This window comes from Parambassis ranga, chromosome 12, assembly GCF_900634625.1.
Source record: "Parambassis ranga chromosome 12, fParRan2.1, whole genome shotgun sequence".
NCBI classification, from domain to species: Eukaryota; Metazoa; Chordata; class Actinopteri; family Ambassidae; genus Parambassis; species Parambassis ranga.
Genome location: NC_041032.1, coordinates 14,619,036 through 14,638,902, shown reverse-complemented (window position 1 = coordinate 14,638,902; position 19,867 = coordinate 14,619,036). Strand labels below are relative to the sequence as shown.

Here is a 19,867-nt window from a genome sequence, read left to right as displayed (position 1 = left end):
CAAGTTTAAAATGTGAGGTTTTCTCGCTTTCGTGAAGGTATTTTAAAAAGATGTAAGTGATTATTTATTTGTTTAGGTGGATACATAGATAGACTGATTGTTAAGTTTCTGCTAACGACACATACGGACGTACGAGCGCATTAAAAACGGGGTAAAGAGGTCGGTAAACAGACTAAGCCATAACATTACACATAATTTTACAGGGAAACCGGTGCACACACGGCCACCATTTTCAGCTACCGTCAGCACGAGTCCGCACCCTGTGAGCAAGTAGAGATGCAGCCGGAAATATCGACCTAACGCTACGTTTTCCTGGTGAGGATGGACTCGCTCCTGCCCCCTTGTGATATAATAATAATAATAATAAATGGTTTGAAAGTTCAGGACAACTAATACGTTGTAAACACCACATTGACTGATGTTTGTTGCCCCTGATAAATAACATACTGTTATTAGCAGTTTTTAGCAGCTTCCTGCCTTCCTGTGCTACCACACATCTGGCTTATTTGCATATTTACAATCATTTCTGGCCTCTTATGTGATATTAGAGCTCTACATGACACCGCACAAATCCACGATTTTTAAACAATGATGGTCCATTCACTAATTAAACTACATTAAACACAAGTCGATGGTCCGACCTCAGGCCTGTCAGAGCATCAGTATTTCAGAAGAACAGCAGCGGCCTAATAACTGCTCTTCCCCTCGCCGTGCCGTCTGGGGAAATAAGAGTTGCTGGAGACAAGACAGGACAAGACGAGCTCCGACACCTCGAGCTAACGCCTCAAACTAACAGAGTCATGCTGAAGTGTTGTTGGTTAAATGTTTGTGTCTACTGATGTCAGACCTGATGAGCTAAGTGAGTCATTAGTGATAGTTTCATTAGCTTGGGATCGAACCGGGGCACCTTGCCATTGGAGGGCACTTAATTATTCATACGGATGAGCTCAAAGGATTTAGACCTGGATTTAAAGCCTTGTTCCCGGCCTCTTATTGCCCTAATGAATGCAGAGGAGATAAAGAAGTACAGGAAACCACAGCTGTTTACGTCACTACAAGAATGCAGGTACAGCATTTTCTCTCTATTCAGATGAACTACTTCTTGGTTTAATAGGCACAAACACCTGTCTGTGGATAAATATCTTGATTAAAAAATAAATAAATCCTGGCCACAGTGTCACCAACATGTTTTTACCAAATCAGGGAATGACATGTATAATCCGTGGTAGCAGTTTAAAAACAGACACCACACTCTTTAAAAACCTGATTCCAAACGGTCAATTAAACATTAAGTCTGGCTGCAAGGTCCTTATCTCACTTTCTGTAGACAGAGAACACAATAAATATTGCATTGCTTTGGCAATCCAACCCAAGCCGGTGCATCAGTAGCTGCACCTGCCAAACTGTCTGAGGTAGTTACTCTCACATACTATGTACAGATTAAAAGCAGCATTGCCACACCAGTGTTAGAAATTAACACAATATGCAGATGATTAAGCAGAAAGCAGCGCACAATAACGCAATCACATGTAGACTCCCCATGAGGCTCTCACATCAACGGCTCCTTCTCTGAAGTGTATAATATAATGCATGTTTAATAATAATAGAAGGGAAAAGCACAACATGCAGTCGTAGACTGTGTATAACTGTGGACGTCACCCGTAGGTTTCTGAAGGCTCCGACTGTCGCCAGCAGCAGTCTAAACTCCAAATACAGGCAAAGAGGCGGAGCTGAGGCAGGAAGCTGTGAGTCAGCACCGGTTTCTCACTCAAATCATTCGCACTAACTTTTTTTTTAATTTTAAGTCTTTATATTTTTAAAACAAGTACAAAAAACTTGTGACTTGATATTGGACTCCTCAGTCAAAGTCGGCCATGTTGCATTAAATGCATGTTTTTTTCATAAAAATATGTACATGCCCTTAATCATGCAAACTTAATTATTGATTGAACTAAGTGAGTGAAATAAAAACTCACCTCTGGTACTGGGACACAGTAAAAACAAAACCAGTTTTCCTCTATGCAAACATGTTTATTTCTGCTGTAAAGTTGGATATTTAATAAATGGGGGTTGTGAGGATTGACTCACTTTTAGAGCAAGCGGCAACCTTCAGGGCTCAGACTTGAAGCCCATGCAGAAGTGTCAAAACTTGTACTTCACGCCGCAACCACTAGGGGCTGGCTCCAAAAGCGAGTCATTTCCCATAGACTCCCATGTTAAAATGGCCGACTTCACAGCAGAAATGAATGAATGTTTACAGCCTGGTACAAAAAACCATTCTGGTCTCAAATGATAGGTTGATAGGGGTGAATTTTTTACAACTCACTGGTTTTAATTAGGGATGTCCCGATCCGATCACATGATCGGAAATCGGGCATTAGCTCCCGTTCAGGACTCTGATATATATTTATTAGGGCTGTCAAAGTTAATGCGGATCAAGACTCGGTATCGGCAGATACTCAAAATCAAATGACTCAGACTCGGACTCGAGGGCAAAAAAACCTGATAGGACATCCCTTGTTTTAATTATATTCTGACTTAAAATTATGCATAATAATGGGCGTTGCCGCTGAGCGACAGATGGTTGATGTGTCACAGCGCGAGTTTTCTGCTTCCCCCCCCCCAAATTCCACTCATGCTCCCCCTCTTTGTCCATATTTGGAGTTTTGGCGGCTGTGACGCTGCCAAAATGGTGGCGGTCGGAGCCTCCCACCGAGCCTCAAAACGGCTCTTCACAAACAAACGGGTGACGTCACAGAAGCTCTGTCCAGAGTTTTTACTGTCAATGTAGCCCTAGAGGCTAAGGTGGGGACTGCTGTTTTTGTTCTGCATTGGCTCTATTTTCAAATCTCCAGATGGCCAATCTGATCTGTCCTGTCAATTAGAAAATATGTGTATCTGACATGAACACAAATCCTGAATCCTAAATGAGGAGTTTTAGAATTTGATCGGTGCAGCTTGTTGGGATCAAACTCTCTCTGACAGGTTAAATTCAAAACAAGAAAGTTCAGAGATTGAGAGACTTGGTGATGTGACCCTGACTCCTCCTCCACCCCCGCCTCACCTGGACACCTTTATTCTAATTACAACACTGAAGCATCTGCTCCTCAGTGTTAGCATATTTATGCACTCCTGGACATCTACTGCCTAACACCAAAGTGCCCCACATCGATTTTATAATGAAATTCTGATAGCACTTTGTTTACCCTGTTTGACTGTGAAATGTTTAATCAAGCCGGTCACTCCTCCAAGGTGAGGGCACTGTATGTGGTGACGGGCTGAGCTGCAGGAAACCTCTTTCTATGGGGAGATTTAACCTTGCTGTGCTGCTGAGGCAGCGGACCGAAACATCAGGAAGCCTCACAGAGAGAATACAGAGACCCGCAGGATGTTTGGAGGGTGGGGGTGGTTTAGACGAGATGATGAAGAGGTAACAGAAGAGTTGACAGAAAAAGAGGGATAAAGGATGGATGAGGGAAGACGTCACAGGTCACGTACTGCACCGTGTTGTGCAGAGTAACCACACACTTCATTTCCCCAGCCTTGGACCTGGAACACATCGTATCCTCTTACCCTAAAACGTTCTGGATTCATCTAAAGTAATTCCCTCCTCTTGTTCCCTGCCCCAAGTACACACACACACAAGCAGGGACAGATGCACACTTGTCTGTCTGTAGCTGGCTGTAGCCAGTGCTGTCTGGTGGCTGGAGTACTTCAGATCACCATGGATTACTATGGGATTTTCCAAACAGCCTCTAAAATCTCTGGCTTTCAACCTCTAGGCGATTTGACTTCTGGAGCCATAATTAACATTTACATTCATCTCACACTCGGCCAGCCGTGATGCAGTCATTGTTTCATTTTGGGTTTCAACTTCATCACAGATGTGTGTACACAGATTTCTGATATGATGATGAGGTTTAAAAGCTTGAAGCAGATTATTTATCCATCTGTTACCGCCACAGAAGTAGAGAAGAAGCTAACTTTTAAGATATCAAGTAAGGGACAGCAGCCTCATCCACTGAGAGGTGACGTCTCTGCAGACCAACAAACACCCACACTCACACAGCAGCAGACCTTGAAAGCACTGACGCAGACACAGAGATGCAGTGCAAAGAGGTAAGCGTTCCCATAAGCTTCGTCATATATATATATATATATATATATATATATATATATATATTAATAATTAAAGCAAAAATATAACACTCTTTCCCACCTAAACTGTGCTGCGGTATAGCATAAAAGCTTTATTTACTTTGGTGCTCTAACTGCCAGACAAATCGCTTCCAAGGACTCCGAGAGGTGAAAAAAATACTGTTTCCATCCTGATTCTTAGAGGAGAAAGTGTGCTGCAATTACCGGTGCATTAGCAGGAGCACTCTGATAATACATCTTTCTTGGAATAAGTACGTTCAGGTCAGCAGAGGCAGTGTTTTTAAGAGCATATTTAGCATCAAATAGGAAAAAAATGGCTGTAAAAACCCAAATAAGTCCAACCCCTGCTCACTAAGAACATATAGTTAAGAAAAAGTTTAAGTCAGTAGTATGAATCTGGAGACCTCCCTGTGCTTCCATGGGCACAAATGGAAATGCCTAAGGCAGCAGCAAGACCCCCACCACATGACAGGTGGGGTTCCACAGGGGTCAATTTCGGATCCCTATCTCTTCTGCTCAGTCTTTTACATTCTCCCAAATAACCAAAACTATGCAGATGACACACAAATCTACATTTCACCTACACCTAGTGACTAATGGACCCGTTGACTCACTGTGTCGCTGTATTGATCACTGTACTGACTGGACAAAGACAGAGTGCCAGCTCTCTGATGCACAACTTTGTCCACTTTCTATCACCTAAAAGAGAAATAATGTCAACACAAGACCTTGAGAGACTCATCCATGCATTCATTTCCAGCAGATTACAGTATTGTACTGGTCTGCTCACTGGGCTCTCTAAACAACCTGTAAGCCAGCTCAGCGTGCAGCTGCTCAGGTCCTGAGCAAAACCAGGAAGTATGACCACATTACTCTAGTTGTACGATGTCTGTACTAGCTGCTCGCAGAGAATTGACTTTAAAAAATCACTAGTTGTGTACAAATTTTACCCAAATAAATGTCTGACACGTAATCATGTAATAAATAAATAATAGTAGTAATAATAATAATAGTAATAAATGCATTTAAATCTTCCAGTTGAGGCCGTTCAGGCCCTGACAATGAAGGTGACGTAAAGGAAGTGATCGTCACGGGATGCAAACCTTCTGGTCCATTTTAGCTTTTTTTGCACACGTGCATACCGATTAACACTTGGCTCAGCAAGGCTGGGGTCGCTCACTCCTCCATGACTGTTCTAAAAGACGCCACCCATCAAGGGATCAACGGACGTCAGTAAATCCATTACTAAAAATACTTGCCAATCCTTTGGGATTACTACGCTTAGCAAGTGGACACTGCGTATGCCACAAATCTGGAATTAGGCAGTGAAAGGCTGTCAATGGTGCATCAACACCTGATCCACTGTCTAGGCATATGTGTTCCCAGGGCAAAGGTGCCTGTAACTGTGTCACTTCCACTGATTTGAGCCATATGTTACACTATGTCTTGAAAATGCAGGAATAGTACTTAAAAACTGAGGGATTATATGATGGGAATATGTGCTGTACTGCTTGAATTGCAGCATAATTTAACCAAAACAGGCATGCTTAAAGATACCATGTGAGGAAAAAAAAACAGAACAAACAAGTAAAGGAAGTTTCCTAAAATGTTCAGGACTGCAGGCTAATCAGGATCAGGTGTGGAGTTACACTGCTGTCTGAAGGAGATGGGTGCCATCCAGGTTAGGCAGGCGGCCAAGTGCGGTGTTTGGACCGACTTGGTTGTACTACTTGGTTGGGTTAAAGAAAAGATCCTGATTAATGTTATATATATATATATATATATAGAAAACAAATAATTACAACTGACATATTCATGGTTACCATGGTGACGATCAGAAAGAAATATTTAACATGTGCCAGTTTTTCTGGCACAAAAGGATGAGAACATCATCCGACACATCAACGCACTTTAGCTACAGCACTGCCTGCAAAGGCACCCTGCTAGCCCTGACCTGATCCGATGCATTCAACATTTAGCATAATTTAACAAACATTTTCTGCAAATTCATAGCTGTCCTTGAGTGTTAGGACAAAAACAACTTTAAATTTATAAAAATCTACATGCTAGCTACAGATGAATCATCACACACTATATGACCTCTTAACATCTTTTCTACTCCAGCCTCTTATTAAAGGTCACATTAGCTACCAGACACACAAAATCTCTTGTTTTATGTAGCGTTGATAATCAGTAGATGAGCGTAATTTCATGGCATGAGCTTAAAGGTTAAGTGCAGCTGTGGCCAAGTAGCTGCATAATCTGTAAGTTAAACAAGAGCTCAGCTATGTGAGTCTAATTATGATATGGTAATGTGAACTGTCACATTAACCCCACTCATGTTTATTTATACTGTCGCAACATACAGTAAATGAAATTACATGCTCTGCAAATGCTTCAAATCACGATCATATATTGGATAGTGTCATTATTGTTTTTAATGGAAATGGTAATCTGTTGGTAGCTTTAGTTCATGTTGTGTGCATTCCATTAATGGTGTTGGTCTTTTTCTTTTCTGACATCTACACCCCATCATTACACCATAACCGTCTCGCTGATTGAGCCTCATGACGCTCCCGTTTGTCAGTTTGCTGATTAAGTCAACCTTGACCTCTCCGTCCAGCGCCGCAGCCTCACCTCACCTCTGTGAGGTCCATGATATCCTGATAGTCTCAGCTGGAGACAGACCAAAAGCTTGCGATCCTATTACAACACTACTACCATCTTCCCAGCCCCAATCGTTGGTTTAATTAAAGCAGTCAGTCAATGGACATGAGTCCAAAGAGGACAAGTGAATTAGCAGGCACGTCTGGTCTGAGAGGTGGAAGATTTGTATTTTTTAATTTGTCTCGGTTATTGAGCTTGAGGCTCTCAGATGTTTCAGTGACTCTGCAGGTGATTTATATCCAAAATATTACAAGAACTCAAATGATACATGTCATGTTCAGCTTTTTAACTAAGATGCATCATTTTTCATTAAGTTTTAAGGTGAATTATATAATCTGATCAGGCTATACATTGAATGACTTGGCAGAAAATGAAAAGGTTCCAAGGGGCCATTGTAACACAATGCTGCCATCCTGTAGCGGGCTGATGCTATTTGTGGCATAAGCAATGGCTGGCAGTGCAGGGGTATGTAATGTTTCATGTCCAGATGAGGTATTGACTGTAAGCAGAGATGACTGGATGTAATCTTAGACACACAATGCAATTTCAGAAGGACCAATGAGATCATCAGAAGGTCCAGAGACAAACTTTAACCCCCCCCCCCCCCGCCTCCTACAGGACGCAGCATTTTAATGTCCACTATTTTTCGGGGTATTCTGTATTACATTATAAATCAGGATTAAACTCCATGGGATCGGCTTAAACATGCAGCTTAAACTGCAACATACAGCAAGTCTTTCATGTAAATGTACAAACATGGTTATAAAGTTATAAAAAAAAAAAAAGATGATTATGACGAAGACAAAATGCGCAAAAATAAATCTGGTTTAATCTCTGGAGTTATCCTACACATTTACGTGCATGAGGATGATGATGAGGTTAAACCAGGAAGAAGAACGTGTCCCTAAGTGACGCACGCTCTCTACCAGGTGAAGTTATGTATGCTGTGTTTATTCTCTGACACACGAATGGACCATCTGGGATTTTGCACTTGGTCAATATAAGTATGACTTTAAGCCATAAATCTTATGCAACATTTGCCTCCCTCAGTCAGTCCCCCCCCACCCCTGCTCCATCAACTGCGAAAGTGAAGTTACACAAGCGTTGTGTAGCGGAGGGGGAAAAAAAAAAAAACAGTTGGCATGCCAACTAATCCAACCCAACACAAGCCCGGCTGAGAGAGAGAGAAAAAAACACACAAAAAAATAAACAAAACAAAATAAAAAAATAAATAAATAAGGGATGTCTGTTTCAATTACGATAACATTTGGATCATTACATAATCATTCAGGTCCAAACATGCAAAATATCTGAGCTAATGTCCTCCGTGGTGATGTGCACAGCCAGCTGGGTGTGAGTGTGTGTGGAAAGACTGGCTGTGTGGGTTGATGCCACAGACTGGGATGAGCTGCTGCGTTACTGAAAGGTTTGGAACAGAAAGTGTTTTTAAATGACACAATATACCTTTGTTACCATTTAACTCTCCATAAGAGTAAAATATAATATAATCAGTTTGTCAAGCTGGATGTTAAGATGTCAAAATTCGTCTGCCCAGAATAAAACTATGCAGCCATTGAATCTGATTAACATCAATGCATTTTATTACGCATTAGGCTAACAATCAGTGGTGGAAAGTAACTAAGTATTTGTACTTTGTTACTGTACTTAAGTACATTTATATGTATTTAAGTAAAAATAATAGTGCATACTTTATACTTTTACTCCATTACATGTTGCAGCTGTTACCTGTACTTTTTTACTCCACTACCTTTCTACAGTGTTTGTTCCATGTGATGAACACAGTGCTGGACTGATGTGAGGTCAGACTCTGCATGGAGGTGGTGTCACGCTGCCAGCTGTGTTTCTATAATGAGCCTCAGTCATGATGCCGGTGCTCTGGCTCAGTTAGCTAACTAGTTAGCTGCTGTCTGCTAACACAGGTCCATCCATTCATGTCTGATTAACATGAATCATAACATGAATCTACAGCAGGAACACTGACACAGTAAACATGCTGAATGCCTGTTTGTTATCAGCAGCCTCTCTGTTCACTTGATGCCCACAGCCTGCCTCATGACACACAGACCTGTCCATAGCTGCTTCTGGACTGAACATGTACATTAACTACACATGGTCCATTTTCATTTGAGATGATTTATTTGATTATTTTAACCTGTTCAGATCCTTTGCAATGGAAATCAATCATATATATTCGGTGTGCGAGTACTTTTACTTTGGATACTTTAAGTACATTTAAAAGTACTTAAGACTTTCACTTAAGTAGGATTGTTGATGTAGCACTTCTACTTTTACTTGAGTATATATTTTGCTGGGTAATTGTACTTTTACTTAAGTACCAAAGTTCAGTACTTCCTCCACTACTGCTAACAATCAATGTGTAAAGTGTCAAAAGCTGCAGTTCCTCAAACGGCCACTTGAGGCTGACACCATATCGAGTCAATCCCCATCGGATTTTTATGTTAAAATGCCCAACTTATATTATATTTATATATATTTATATATATATTTACAGCCGGGTACAGATGTAGTTTCTATCACTGTTTACACAGCTTTATTATCCAGCTTAAACAAAAATCTATTATTGATCTGGGTGAGTAAATAAAAAATGTATTGACAGGCAGTCCTTATAAATCTCCCCTGGATTAATTAATTTATTTGTTTATTTGTACTGGTAAACATGGCTAGTGTTTACCCTGTGGTGTAAACATGGTTTCTAAAAGTTTGTGCAATGATTGTTCATATAAAAATCCTTATGATGCAATGCAGACCCTTGTTTGGAACTAAATATTGGATCAGAACTGCAACACATTTTTTTTTTTGTGTGATATCCACAACATGTTCCACTACTTTTGTCATCATATGACTTTACAGTCTGTTTCATTGTAACTTCACAGCAGGAAACAGACCTGCTGCCAGCTGAGCCGCAGGAAGCGCGCATGCTGTGTCAATGGGAAAAAAATATTATTATTATTTTTATTATATGAATTTTATTGGCTTTGCTCCTATAATAATGCTTCTAAACTGATGACAGGGGAGGAGGAGAAAGAGAGCAGACGGAGGGGGATATCATGAGCAACATTATGTAAATAAGGCGCAGGAGCATGTGCCAGTTAAACCGCAGTGCCGTGCGAACTGAGCTGAGGCACAGGCTGTGGACGGCAGAAGCCGGGGCCGTCGGTAGATGGCGGTAACCCAAGAAACCTGATCCAGCGGGTTTGTCGGGCACTCTGTCTCAGTTTGCAGCACTGGCATTGAAGGCAGAGGAGCTGAACAGTTTGAAGGACATCAAAAAAAAGAAACAGGGAGAGCTGACGGCGGGTCCCTCTCGAGTTTTTTTGCGCGCTGCCCTCCCGATCCGGAGCCGGAGACGGAAAGCTTTGTCACGCAGAAAACTAAGAACACACCATGGAAGACAAATCGAATTCGTTCTCCAGCAACAAGGAGGAGAAGGCGGATGGGAATAATGTTTTTCAGAGGCAAGACTCGATACAGAAAAATAACACTGGAAGCCAGAACATGAAGGACCATGGCAACTCAGTGGGCTTCAAGGGGGAGCGGGAAGAGACCATGGTCGGTTTTGACGATCTGGAGGGGGCGTCCAGGCAACATGGTTTTATGCAGAGGCAATTTGGGGCCATGATGCAGCCCGGAGTCAATAAGTTCTCCTTGCGTATGTTCGGCAGTCAGAAAGCCGTGGAGAAAGAACAAGAAAGGGTTCAAACGGCCGGATACTGGATCATTCACCCGTATAGCGATTTTAGGTAAGGGCTGGAATAGACACCTGCTCACCCCCCCCTCCTCTTCCTCCTCCTCCTCCTCCTCCCTTTTTTATCCACCCCTCCCGTCACCCTAGGGTCTGCAAGCTATAGCCTACACTTTCACACATAACGCTCTGTCATCGACACACACACACACACACACACACACACACACACACACACACACACACACACTGTCCCAACGCGCTAATCTACCTGCATTTAAGCGATCCGGCTTCTGATGTCTGAGCGCGTCTCTGTGCAAACATCAGTGTTTCATTGCGGCATTTATGTATTACCACGCATTAAGGCTAAAATACAAAAAGGTGTGCCAGTGAGATGTCCTTGGAACAGGGATGGTGAATGTCATGATTCGAAAACACACACACACACACATGCACGCACGCACACGCACGCAGACACTCTTTATGCTCTGCCTTCCTCACGCTTTCCTTCCTCAACCAAACGGCGCAGCGCGTCAGCTCCTCATTGCGACATATTCCGACAGTTACCTGGACACAACGTGACAATGACAATGCCAATGCAGCATCACGGTTGTAAACAGTTCAGTGTAGGCGGCGGGCCTGTGTGCAGGAGGAGAGAGAGATAGGGGGAAAATGCACAGGATGCGGTAAAAAAATCGTGCAGGGAAAGGAGAAAATGGCCGTGTGTGGAATTAATGAGTGGAAACTGATCACTGAATGTAATGATGCTCTGATTCATTGTCATTATCTCAGCTACACACAAGCCAAAGTGGTGACATCTTCTGGTTTGTTTTTTTAAACTAAGCCTGCAGACAGACGCACCCACTGCCTCCATATTACGGTATTATTGTGAGTTGTGGGCACGCTGCCTCTTTATCTGCTTCATATTTCTAACACAAGTGTAAACACATGAGATCAGGTACATGCAGGACACATGCTGCATGTTTACAGTCCACCACTTAACCAATTAAGCATCTCATCTGGCCCAGTCTCTGCACCAGGGTCCCTCGGCACGGCTCGATGGTGACAATCATCCCGGCCTTTTTTTTCCGCTGTAGATAACACGTCCAGCAACGTGCCAGGGCACGTCGCTCCCTGAGCTGTCCGTGGTGCTGAACTCAGAGCAGGCCTGAGAATGCAGCACTGCACCTCACGGCTTCCTCCTCCTCCTCCTCCTCCTCTTCCTCTTCCTCCTCATGCTGCTGCTAAATGCACTGAAACTTAGATAAGTTTGATCACAGCAGCTCTGACATCACTATACTGAACAAAAGTCCAACTAGAATATCCTTGACTCACACAGCCATAAGCACAGACGCACATTGACGGTGGGCGATGATTGCTGCACAACACAACAATCAATGAGTCTGTGGATGCTCGCATCCATCCAGGTCATAGTCATTTCCAAGAGTTTAAATCGAGGCAACTGGACTCAAGCATTGTTTTTTGAAGACAGAACTGAAGAAGCCACTTGGGGGAGTGGCGAATCGTCTTCAAAAAACAATCCTTGAGTCCAGTTGCCTCGATTTAAACTCTTGGAAATAACAATCAATGAGCTTAGCAAAGACGATTGACCCCCTTCTAAAAGATGGCCAAAGCACAGGATGCAAACAAGTCAGTGAAATGCTTACATGGGGCATAAAAACTAAGGTTACTTCCTTGTGACATTTTCCAAACATCATTGTTTTCACAGGAAGTTCTTGCCCTTTGGTAAAGACACGATCCTTCTACGCCGCACAGACAGCCTCCTGGTTTAAAGTCATGCTTTTATCTGCCTTTTTGCTACACAATCTGCTAATTGTTACATCATTATATGAAACATCACTGTCCTAATTACCTTTGTGCACTGTAGCAGGACCTTGTATGACCAGAAAGACAAAACTAACAAGAGCGTATGTTCTTTTAATGAAAAGTCTTACGTAAGTACAGCCCATGAATGACACCACTATTCACACAGGCTTTATGCTGCTTTGTGGGAGTGTTTGAAACTCAATATCCAACATATTCTTTGTACACAGTGGCTGCTTAAAGATTAATAGCAGGTTAGTAATATTCATTATTCATCGATTTTGAGAGAGGCCTCATGCACGGCCTCATACACCTCTGGTTATGCTAAGGAGAGGCCTTTGTCATCGTCTGAAAGACTCTCAGGGATGTTTTCTGTCAGAGTGCGCTGTCCACAGAGACAGATGGGTGTTCTTCGGCCATTTTAAAGGAACATATCACGTTACGTTTCTTGCATCAGAGCATGTTTCTTGCCATTTAAATCTGTCATTGATGCCCTGAATGTACAATGCAGAAAGATAGGAGCACTGTTCCTGTTAGAAAGACTCCTCTAAGGCTTTTTATCTTCAACACATGACCTGTCATAGTGCTGCATGCCCGTTTCATCTCAGAATGGAAAGGGCCGGACTTTGCTGAGTAAGATTGTGTGGGGTTCCCTCTGTTGCTTGGCAGGAGTGGTCTGGGATTGACTTTGATGGATGACTTGTTGTAGGGAGGAAACCTACAAAAAACGCTGGCTTGATTTGAAGGATTGTTTCCATAGTGATTCCTCCGTATTGTTTAGTTTTTTTTAATATAATTTGGAGCATATTACAGCGTTCAGTTTTATGTTCAAATGTGTTTTTAATCAATGAAAACAGCAGCAATGGAAGCTAAACGCAGGCTATAGAAACGATTGGCAGAGTGCACAGCTTATCTGGATGTGAAGGCATAGACATGGGAGCACAAATGAGCTGGAAGTGTAGTGGGTGAATGTGGAAGTAGGTCCAGTGCTGGAGCAGTGGAGTCTGCAGTTAAACTGTGGACTGAATGCTGGTGAACCAGGGTTGCAGTTGCGTGCAGTGCACTCTGTTCCTGGTTCAGCTGGTGGCTGGGAGAAATGGAGCATTGGAGCAAGTGTTGTATGCAGCATTATAGGACCCACTGCACGCTCTGGCTTCTTATATGCCCTACCTGAAACATGCATAATCTTGGCAGGGAAATAGACTGAGCATTCCATCCCTGTCCTTATTATTGTCCTATTGAGTCAAGGGAAAGGGAAAAAAATGCTTCCACGTTCCCTTCAACAACTGCTGGTGTAAGTAAAGACAATTATCGGACACTTGATACGTGGATATTTATAAAGCCAAGGACCTGGCTTAATTTATTCAAACAGATCCATTACTGTGTAGCCGGTCTCCCGGCCGGGACGAGGACAGAAGGCAGAGCAGAGGCAGGCAGGCAGTCAGACAGCAGGGATGGCGTCAGTGGAGAGTTTTTAGAATGTGATAGGATTCCTGAAAGCATCTATTTTCATTTATGGTTGCTTGGCCTTTACTGCAGCCCAGGGTGCTGATGAATCACCTCTGGCTCTGTTCATCACAAGCACATTAACTTCCATCCAATGAATTCTTGCCCATTTAGTCACTGTTTTCTTTACCACTTACTGACTGCTCTGTTCCATGCATTGCTGATTAATGTGTGTGTGTGTGTGTCTTGCCCGGCAGGTTCTATTGGGACTTGATAATGCTCATCATGATGATGGGGAATCTAATCATCATTCCTGTGGGAATAACCTTCTTCTCAGAGCAGACTACCACCACCTGGCTGGTCTTCAATGTGGCTTCGGACACCATCTTCCTGGTGGACCTGGTCATGAACTTCAGGACGGGGATCGTCAACGAGGAGAGCTCCGAGATCATCCTCGATCCAAAGGTCATCAAGATGAATTACCTGAAGAGCTGGTTCGTTGTGGACTTCCTCTCCTCCATTCCAGTGGATTATATCTTTTTAATAGTGGAGAAAGGCTTTGACTCGGAGTTTTATAAAACAGCCCGTGCTCTGCGTATCGTCCGCTTCACCAAGATCCTCAGTCTGCTGCGTCTGTTGAGACTGTCCCGACTCATCAGATACATACATCAGTGGGAGGAGGTGTGTATACGTTTGTCTGTGCACATCACCAAACAGGGGAGGGGGGGGGGGGAAACACTGGTTTAGGTCTTGTTTTTTTCCCCACTAGCCTTGGCTCTGGAGCCAGTAACACAGTAAAAACCTTGAAAGGTAATTTCACAGATATAATTGTGCACATATAAATCTAATAGGGGCTGTCAATCATCACCAGTCAAAGGGCTTATCTGTAGATAAGAAGTGGAAATGCCCGTTTCAGCTCAATGATGGGTGAAATTAATTCAAAACCAAAAGGAATATCCTCCATTTATGGCTCTGATTTTGATAATTATGTATAGATGTATGGATTCAGGGTACAATATAATGCAATTACATCAAAAAAGAAAAAAAATAGAGGCTATATGAATGACTTTGTTAATATCTGTGTCTCCTCTGGAGTGGAGTTTGTGTAAGTATCACAAGGTTATACCCCACTGGACATAATAGAGAGTGATACATTAGCACCCACCACTGAGTCATTGCACCTCCTGACTCAGACTATTTAACCCAGCTGCAGTGTTCTCCTTCTCCTGGTAATGATTTCATTACACCAGCTGATGGAAAGACTGTCCAACTCCATACCTTTCAGCCAATGGATCCATTTTAGATATCATGGCTGAGACAGTAGTGTCTCATCTGAAAATGCAGCTTAGCTAAATGTATATAGATGAACAGAGAATAGTATCTGCAGTGAGACATTCTCATTCGTGCTCTTATCCCCAAACGTCCTTGCCCCCATAGCCCCCGGTCCGTGCCCCTGCCTTGCTGTTATCGCTGCTGTTATCCACTCTGTGTGCTGGCTGAAGCAAATTGTGTTGTTGTCAAGGCTCAACCTGAGCTTAGATTCTTTGGAGTGCACATATCTGCAGCTACGAGAGTGTAACAGAAAATAGATAAGGTGTGGTGCATGGGCATGTTATGCTCCTGTAACCATAAGCTTTTATAAACATATTCAAAGCTGTGGAACTTTGTGAAAACATTGCATCAATTTCCAGCCCCCATGCTACAGATCAGCGAACATTTATGGAGCAGGAAAGCACTGTCGTTGTGCTTAAGTGTCAATGAGGCAGCCTGACTTTTATAGCGTTTATGGTGGCTTATAATTTTCTGTCAGTGTATATATTTAACAGTTTCATACTACCCCTGCTGCATAATGTGGCATTTGAAAAACAAAAGCATTATTTCCGCTTCAGTAAAAAAAAACAGCATCTCAAGCCAAATATCAGTTTCACACGCACACATGACAATATTCTGAAAAAAATGAGCACAATATGGACGGTAGTAGGAAGCCGATTATGAAATTCAGATCCGACAGTATATTATGTTGCAGGGCTGTATGCAGTGGGAGGATGAGACCGTATGGACAAATAGAAAGTGCCACAAGGTTAATGAAAATCTGCAGTGAGCAAGCAAGCAGAGCAGTACATATACATATATATATATATATATATATATATATATATATATATATATATATACAGGGATGTGTCATCTACAGCCCTGCACGGTTCATCTCACTCACGTCACTCGTCTTTCTGCTTATCAGACTCCTCCTTTCCCTTCTCACCCTCTCACTCACACAGTATTTTATCCTCGTTTAGCACTTTTTTTAGATATGACCGGCACATTAGAAACTGAGTGTAGTTATTTTTGGTGTAACCACATTAAACAGACAAACTGAATAACACAAACAACAGTGAATTAGACACATCCACAGGAGATGGATGAGGAAAGAAAAAGCACGGGGAGGAAGAATTCCAAGCTGTCGTAACATGTTACATGTAGGAAGCAGGATTAGAGCTTTAATGGAGGGACAATAATGGGTTTCAAGCAGTGAACCATCGTTGCATCAGCCTTGGGACGGACTCCGTTAGTTACTCAGTTCTGCAATAACTCATCTTCCAGCCTGCATGTCAGTCCGTCAGTCCTTCATCTGTCCCCCACCACCACCACCACCACCTCACTTTGTTACCATCGCTTCCCTCCATCTGTGTTATCTAGGCTACGTCACATTTGGTTTTCATAGATCCTGATGATTTGTCAGAGGACTTCAGAGCACAACTAGATCAATATACAAAAAGAGATTAGAGAGAGCTGCAGTTGATCATTTCACAGTAAATACTCAGCTTTTCTTTGTTGAAAGTGCAGCACTGCTGAGAAGCAGAATGGCTAAACGGCTCCACAAAGGAACCGAAGCAATGTCACTCATTAGAAAAGGAATGGTAGATGACTCCATCTGCTTAAATACTCTATGCTACTGGAAGCTACTGTTTGCAGGCATGCTTCTCAATGCGACTGTTCAATCATTCAGTCATGTGTTTGTACACATATAATTACTGCAAAGCGGCGTGCATTGGAAGACTGTAGCATACAGCGTGAAGCTCCTGCAGAGCAGTAAATATGCTGTGCACTCAAACATGCCAGTCTAAACAAGCACAGACCAAATGGAAGCTGGTGTTTACACAGCTCAATGTAACACTGGAAAAAAAACCCTCCGATAAGCCCACTGTGTACAGACCAATCACAGAAGCTTAACACTTCATAACACCTTGACTGAGACTTCTAATAGTTCTCATAAAGTTGAACACTTCTCCTGAAATAAGTTACACTTGATGAAGTCTATGGACTAGGGCTGTGTATTGACAAGAATCTGGCGATACGATACATATCACGATACACATGTCACAATACAATACGATATATTCCGATACTGTAACAAAGACAGTATATATTGCGATTTTATATATATTTATGTATCTCACATTCAAGTTGTTTTTATGCTGAAAGAGACAGTGTGCAAAGGTCCATATTTCAGTCCTTGGAAACTAAACGTGTATTTCTACACACTGAGAATTAAGGCACAGTCGGAGCTGTTACTTTAAAATCATGTTACACTGATTATACGACTCAATATTTCCCACTCAGAACGTCTCTAGTCTCAGGTTCCTGCTTCTCACCTATAGAGGCCCACCAGGGCATCATATAATGTCTGTTTAACAATTCACTGAAATAATGAGAAGAGTTATCAGGGGCATTTTTTGCCCCTTCATCTTTAATTTCTCTGGCTTTTTTTGATCTTTCAAGGGCATTTTTGCCCCGTGCTCCTATTCATTTCTAACCCTTATGTTTCTCTTATTATTTCATGCCCTCACAGATACAGAGCTAATTATCCCAATGACCTTAGAGTCACTTGTGTTTCTCTCTCTCTCTCTTTCTCTCTAACTTATGCTGTTACCTTTGGATATGTGCTAACACTGGAGAGATGTTAATGACTTGTGTTACCAGGAATAGATTCTTACACCACCCCTTTTTCACAGCTGATTTTGGCTTCATTGTATTTAATATAAAAATGCAAAAGCAGACGAAGGGGATAACGTTTTTTTTTAAACTGCTGTAGAAAATCCCCAGAGCTCCCAGTGCCACATCTGGCTCATCAAGAGTCACCAGGCCTCTTGCCAGATCCCAGCTCTAGCAGGAGGGGCTCAGGTTGGGCTTGTGGCAGCATACCAGTCCCCTGGGGTGGCTCTACCCTTTCTAAAGCCCCAGGCAAACATTTGTTTGGGTTAAACTTGATCTTTACAGCACATTTCGTTTACTGCTTTACAGTTTTACTACTTCAGTCATCAGTTATCAGCTCATGGGATGAAGCACGCAGGGATGCACGGTCATTCTTATTGTTAAGTCCACTAGCAGGAGACGTATACATACATCCACATTAAACAACCATCTGTATAGAAACATATATTCTACACTAGCATAATTTCATCTCATTTCAAATATCAGTTTTTGGGACACGGATCTTTAGTAGCGATCAGCAGAGGATACTTGAGGCTTAAGCAGAACCTCATGTCCTCGCACACAGACATCTGTTGGGATCTATTTTTACAAGTCCATATTGCACAACAGCCTAAACCGAGAACTAACTACAGTTATTAAATTAATTATGGATTATGCTGCAGAGACGACTACAGTTGTAACAGAGTAACTGCTTAGTACAAGCGTGTTAGAGCAGCAGGATGTGTGGTAGGATAACCGTATATAATCTACATTTTCAGCATGTTTTCATGTATCTGAAAGAAGCATCTTCTGGTGGACGATGATGTCACCGCCACCATGAAGTTTGTGGCATTAAAATAGCCTGAGGCATCATTTTTTTTCCTATGTAATTTGGGTTGGAGGGACCTTCAGTAACTTTCGCTTCACTCTTCAGAAACATGAAGTGAATGTGTGCGAGGCACTCAGCAGCTGCTTGTAGGAAGTGGCAGCTATGAAGCCCTCTATGTGCAACTGCACTTTGTCAGCATCGGAGTCACAGAGCTGTAGTGCAGAAGTACAACCTGTTTCTGTGACAAGAGTCACTCCTGTAAGGTCACATCGTCCCTCTTCTTCTCAACAACTACCTTTAAATTTACTCCTGCTACTCCGGATAATGTTAGCTGTTTCTGTCTTTTCGGCTGCCAACGTGGAGGTTAAAGGAGCGCCGCATGTGCCACAGCGGACTGCAGAACATGATGCAAGTGATCTGTTTAATTAGAGTCTGCCTGTAGGGACCCTGAGCAAAGGTGCCTGATTCACGCTCGGTAAATTGATCTGAAAGGGGGAAAATGTGAGCCAACTGACCTGGGTATCCAGTTCACTGCGTGGGAGCAGAAGAGGAGACTTTAACTACATTACACTGGCTAAATTTGGTCCCTGCAGAAATAACCCATTCTATTGTGTGACAGTCTGACATCATTTTTATAGCCTTCTCTCAGACATAATAATGATGTTTGTCTGCTTTTTTTTTCTTTGCTAAATTAGAGGAAGAGCAGAGGTTGTTCCGGCAGCAAAAGAAATATAATTTACATCTACTGATGCACAGGGCACTTATTAAAAAATAACCTCAGGTGGTGTCACGGTCAAGCCATTGTGTGCTCTAACTTGCCTGCTCAGCAACAGATAGTTTCCTGCTAAAGCAGATTAGTGGGCCTCAGTTCACAGAGTCCTGTGGACTTGATTCACCTGCCTCAGGCTGTGCCAAGAGCTCGGTGCCTCGAGGCCACCGCCCCAGTATCATGCAGTGACACAGGTGCATAATCTCAAACACACACACACACAGGAGGTGTGCTGAATCATGGAGTGAGTGAGCTGACAGAGGAAACCATGAGGCATTTGAACACAGACCCACCTTCTTCTATTATACAGACACTTGTTTGTTATTTACTTACAAATATCTGTATGTGCATCTACATAAATTGAAAAGTTATTTATCACACAGAGCAGAAGGATAATTAAAAGGAGCTCTGGCCTCATTACCATGTTCTCTCAAATGGCATTTAGCTCAAGAACACACACACACACACGATGTACCAC

At 42.5% G+C, this 19,867-nt stretch overlaps 1 protein-coding gene across 1 annotated transcript in view; it reads left to right on the top strand.

Annotated features, from left to right (window-relative positions):
* Positions 1 to 10,087: 10,087 nt before the first annotated feature.
* hcn1 (hyperpolarization activated cyclic nucleotide-gated potassium channel 1) overlaps positions 10,088 to 19,867 on the top strand; it is a 48,329-nt gene continuing 38,549 nt past the window's right edge. The window contains exons 1-2 of the mRNA XM_028417932.1: positions 10,088 to 10,607; positions 14,077 to 14,500. Of these exons, the coding sequence (XP_028273733.1) occupies positions 10,252 to 10,607; positions 14,077 to 14,500 (780 nt within the window). The 5' untranslated portion in view covers positions 10,088 to 10,251. The remainder of the gene's footprint in view (positions 10,608 to 14,076; positions 14,501 to 19,867) is intronic.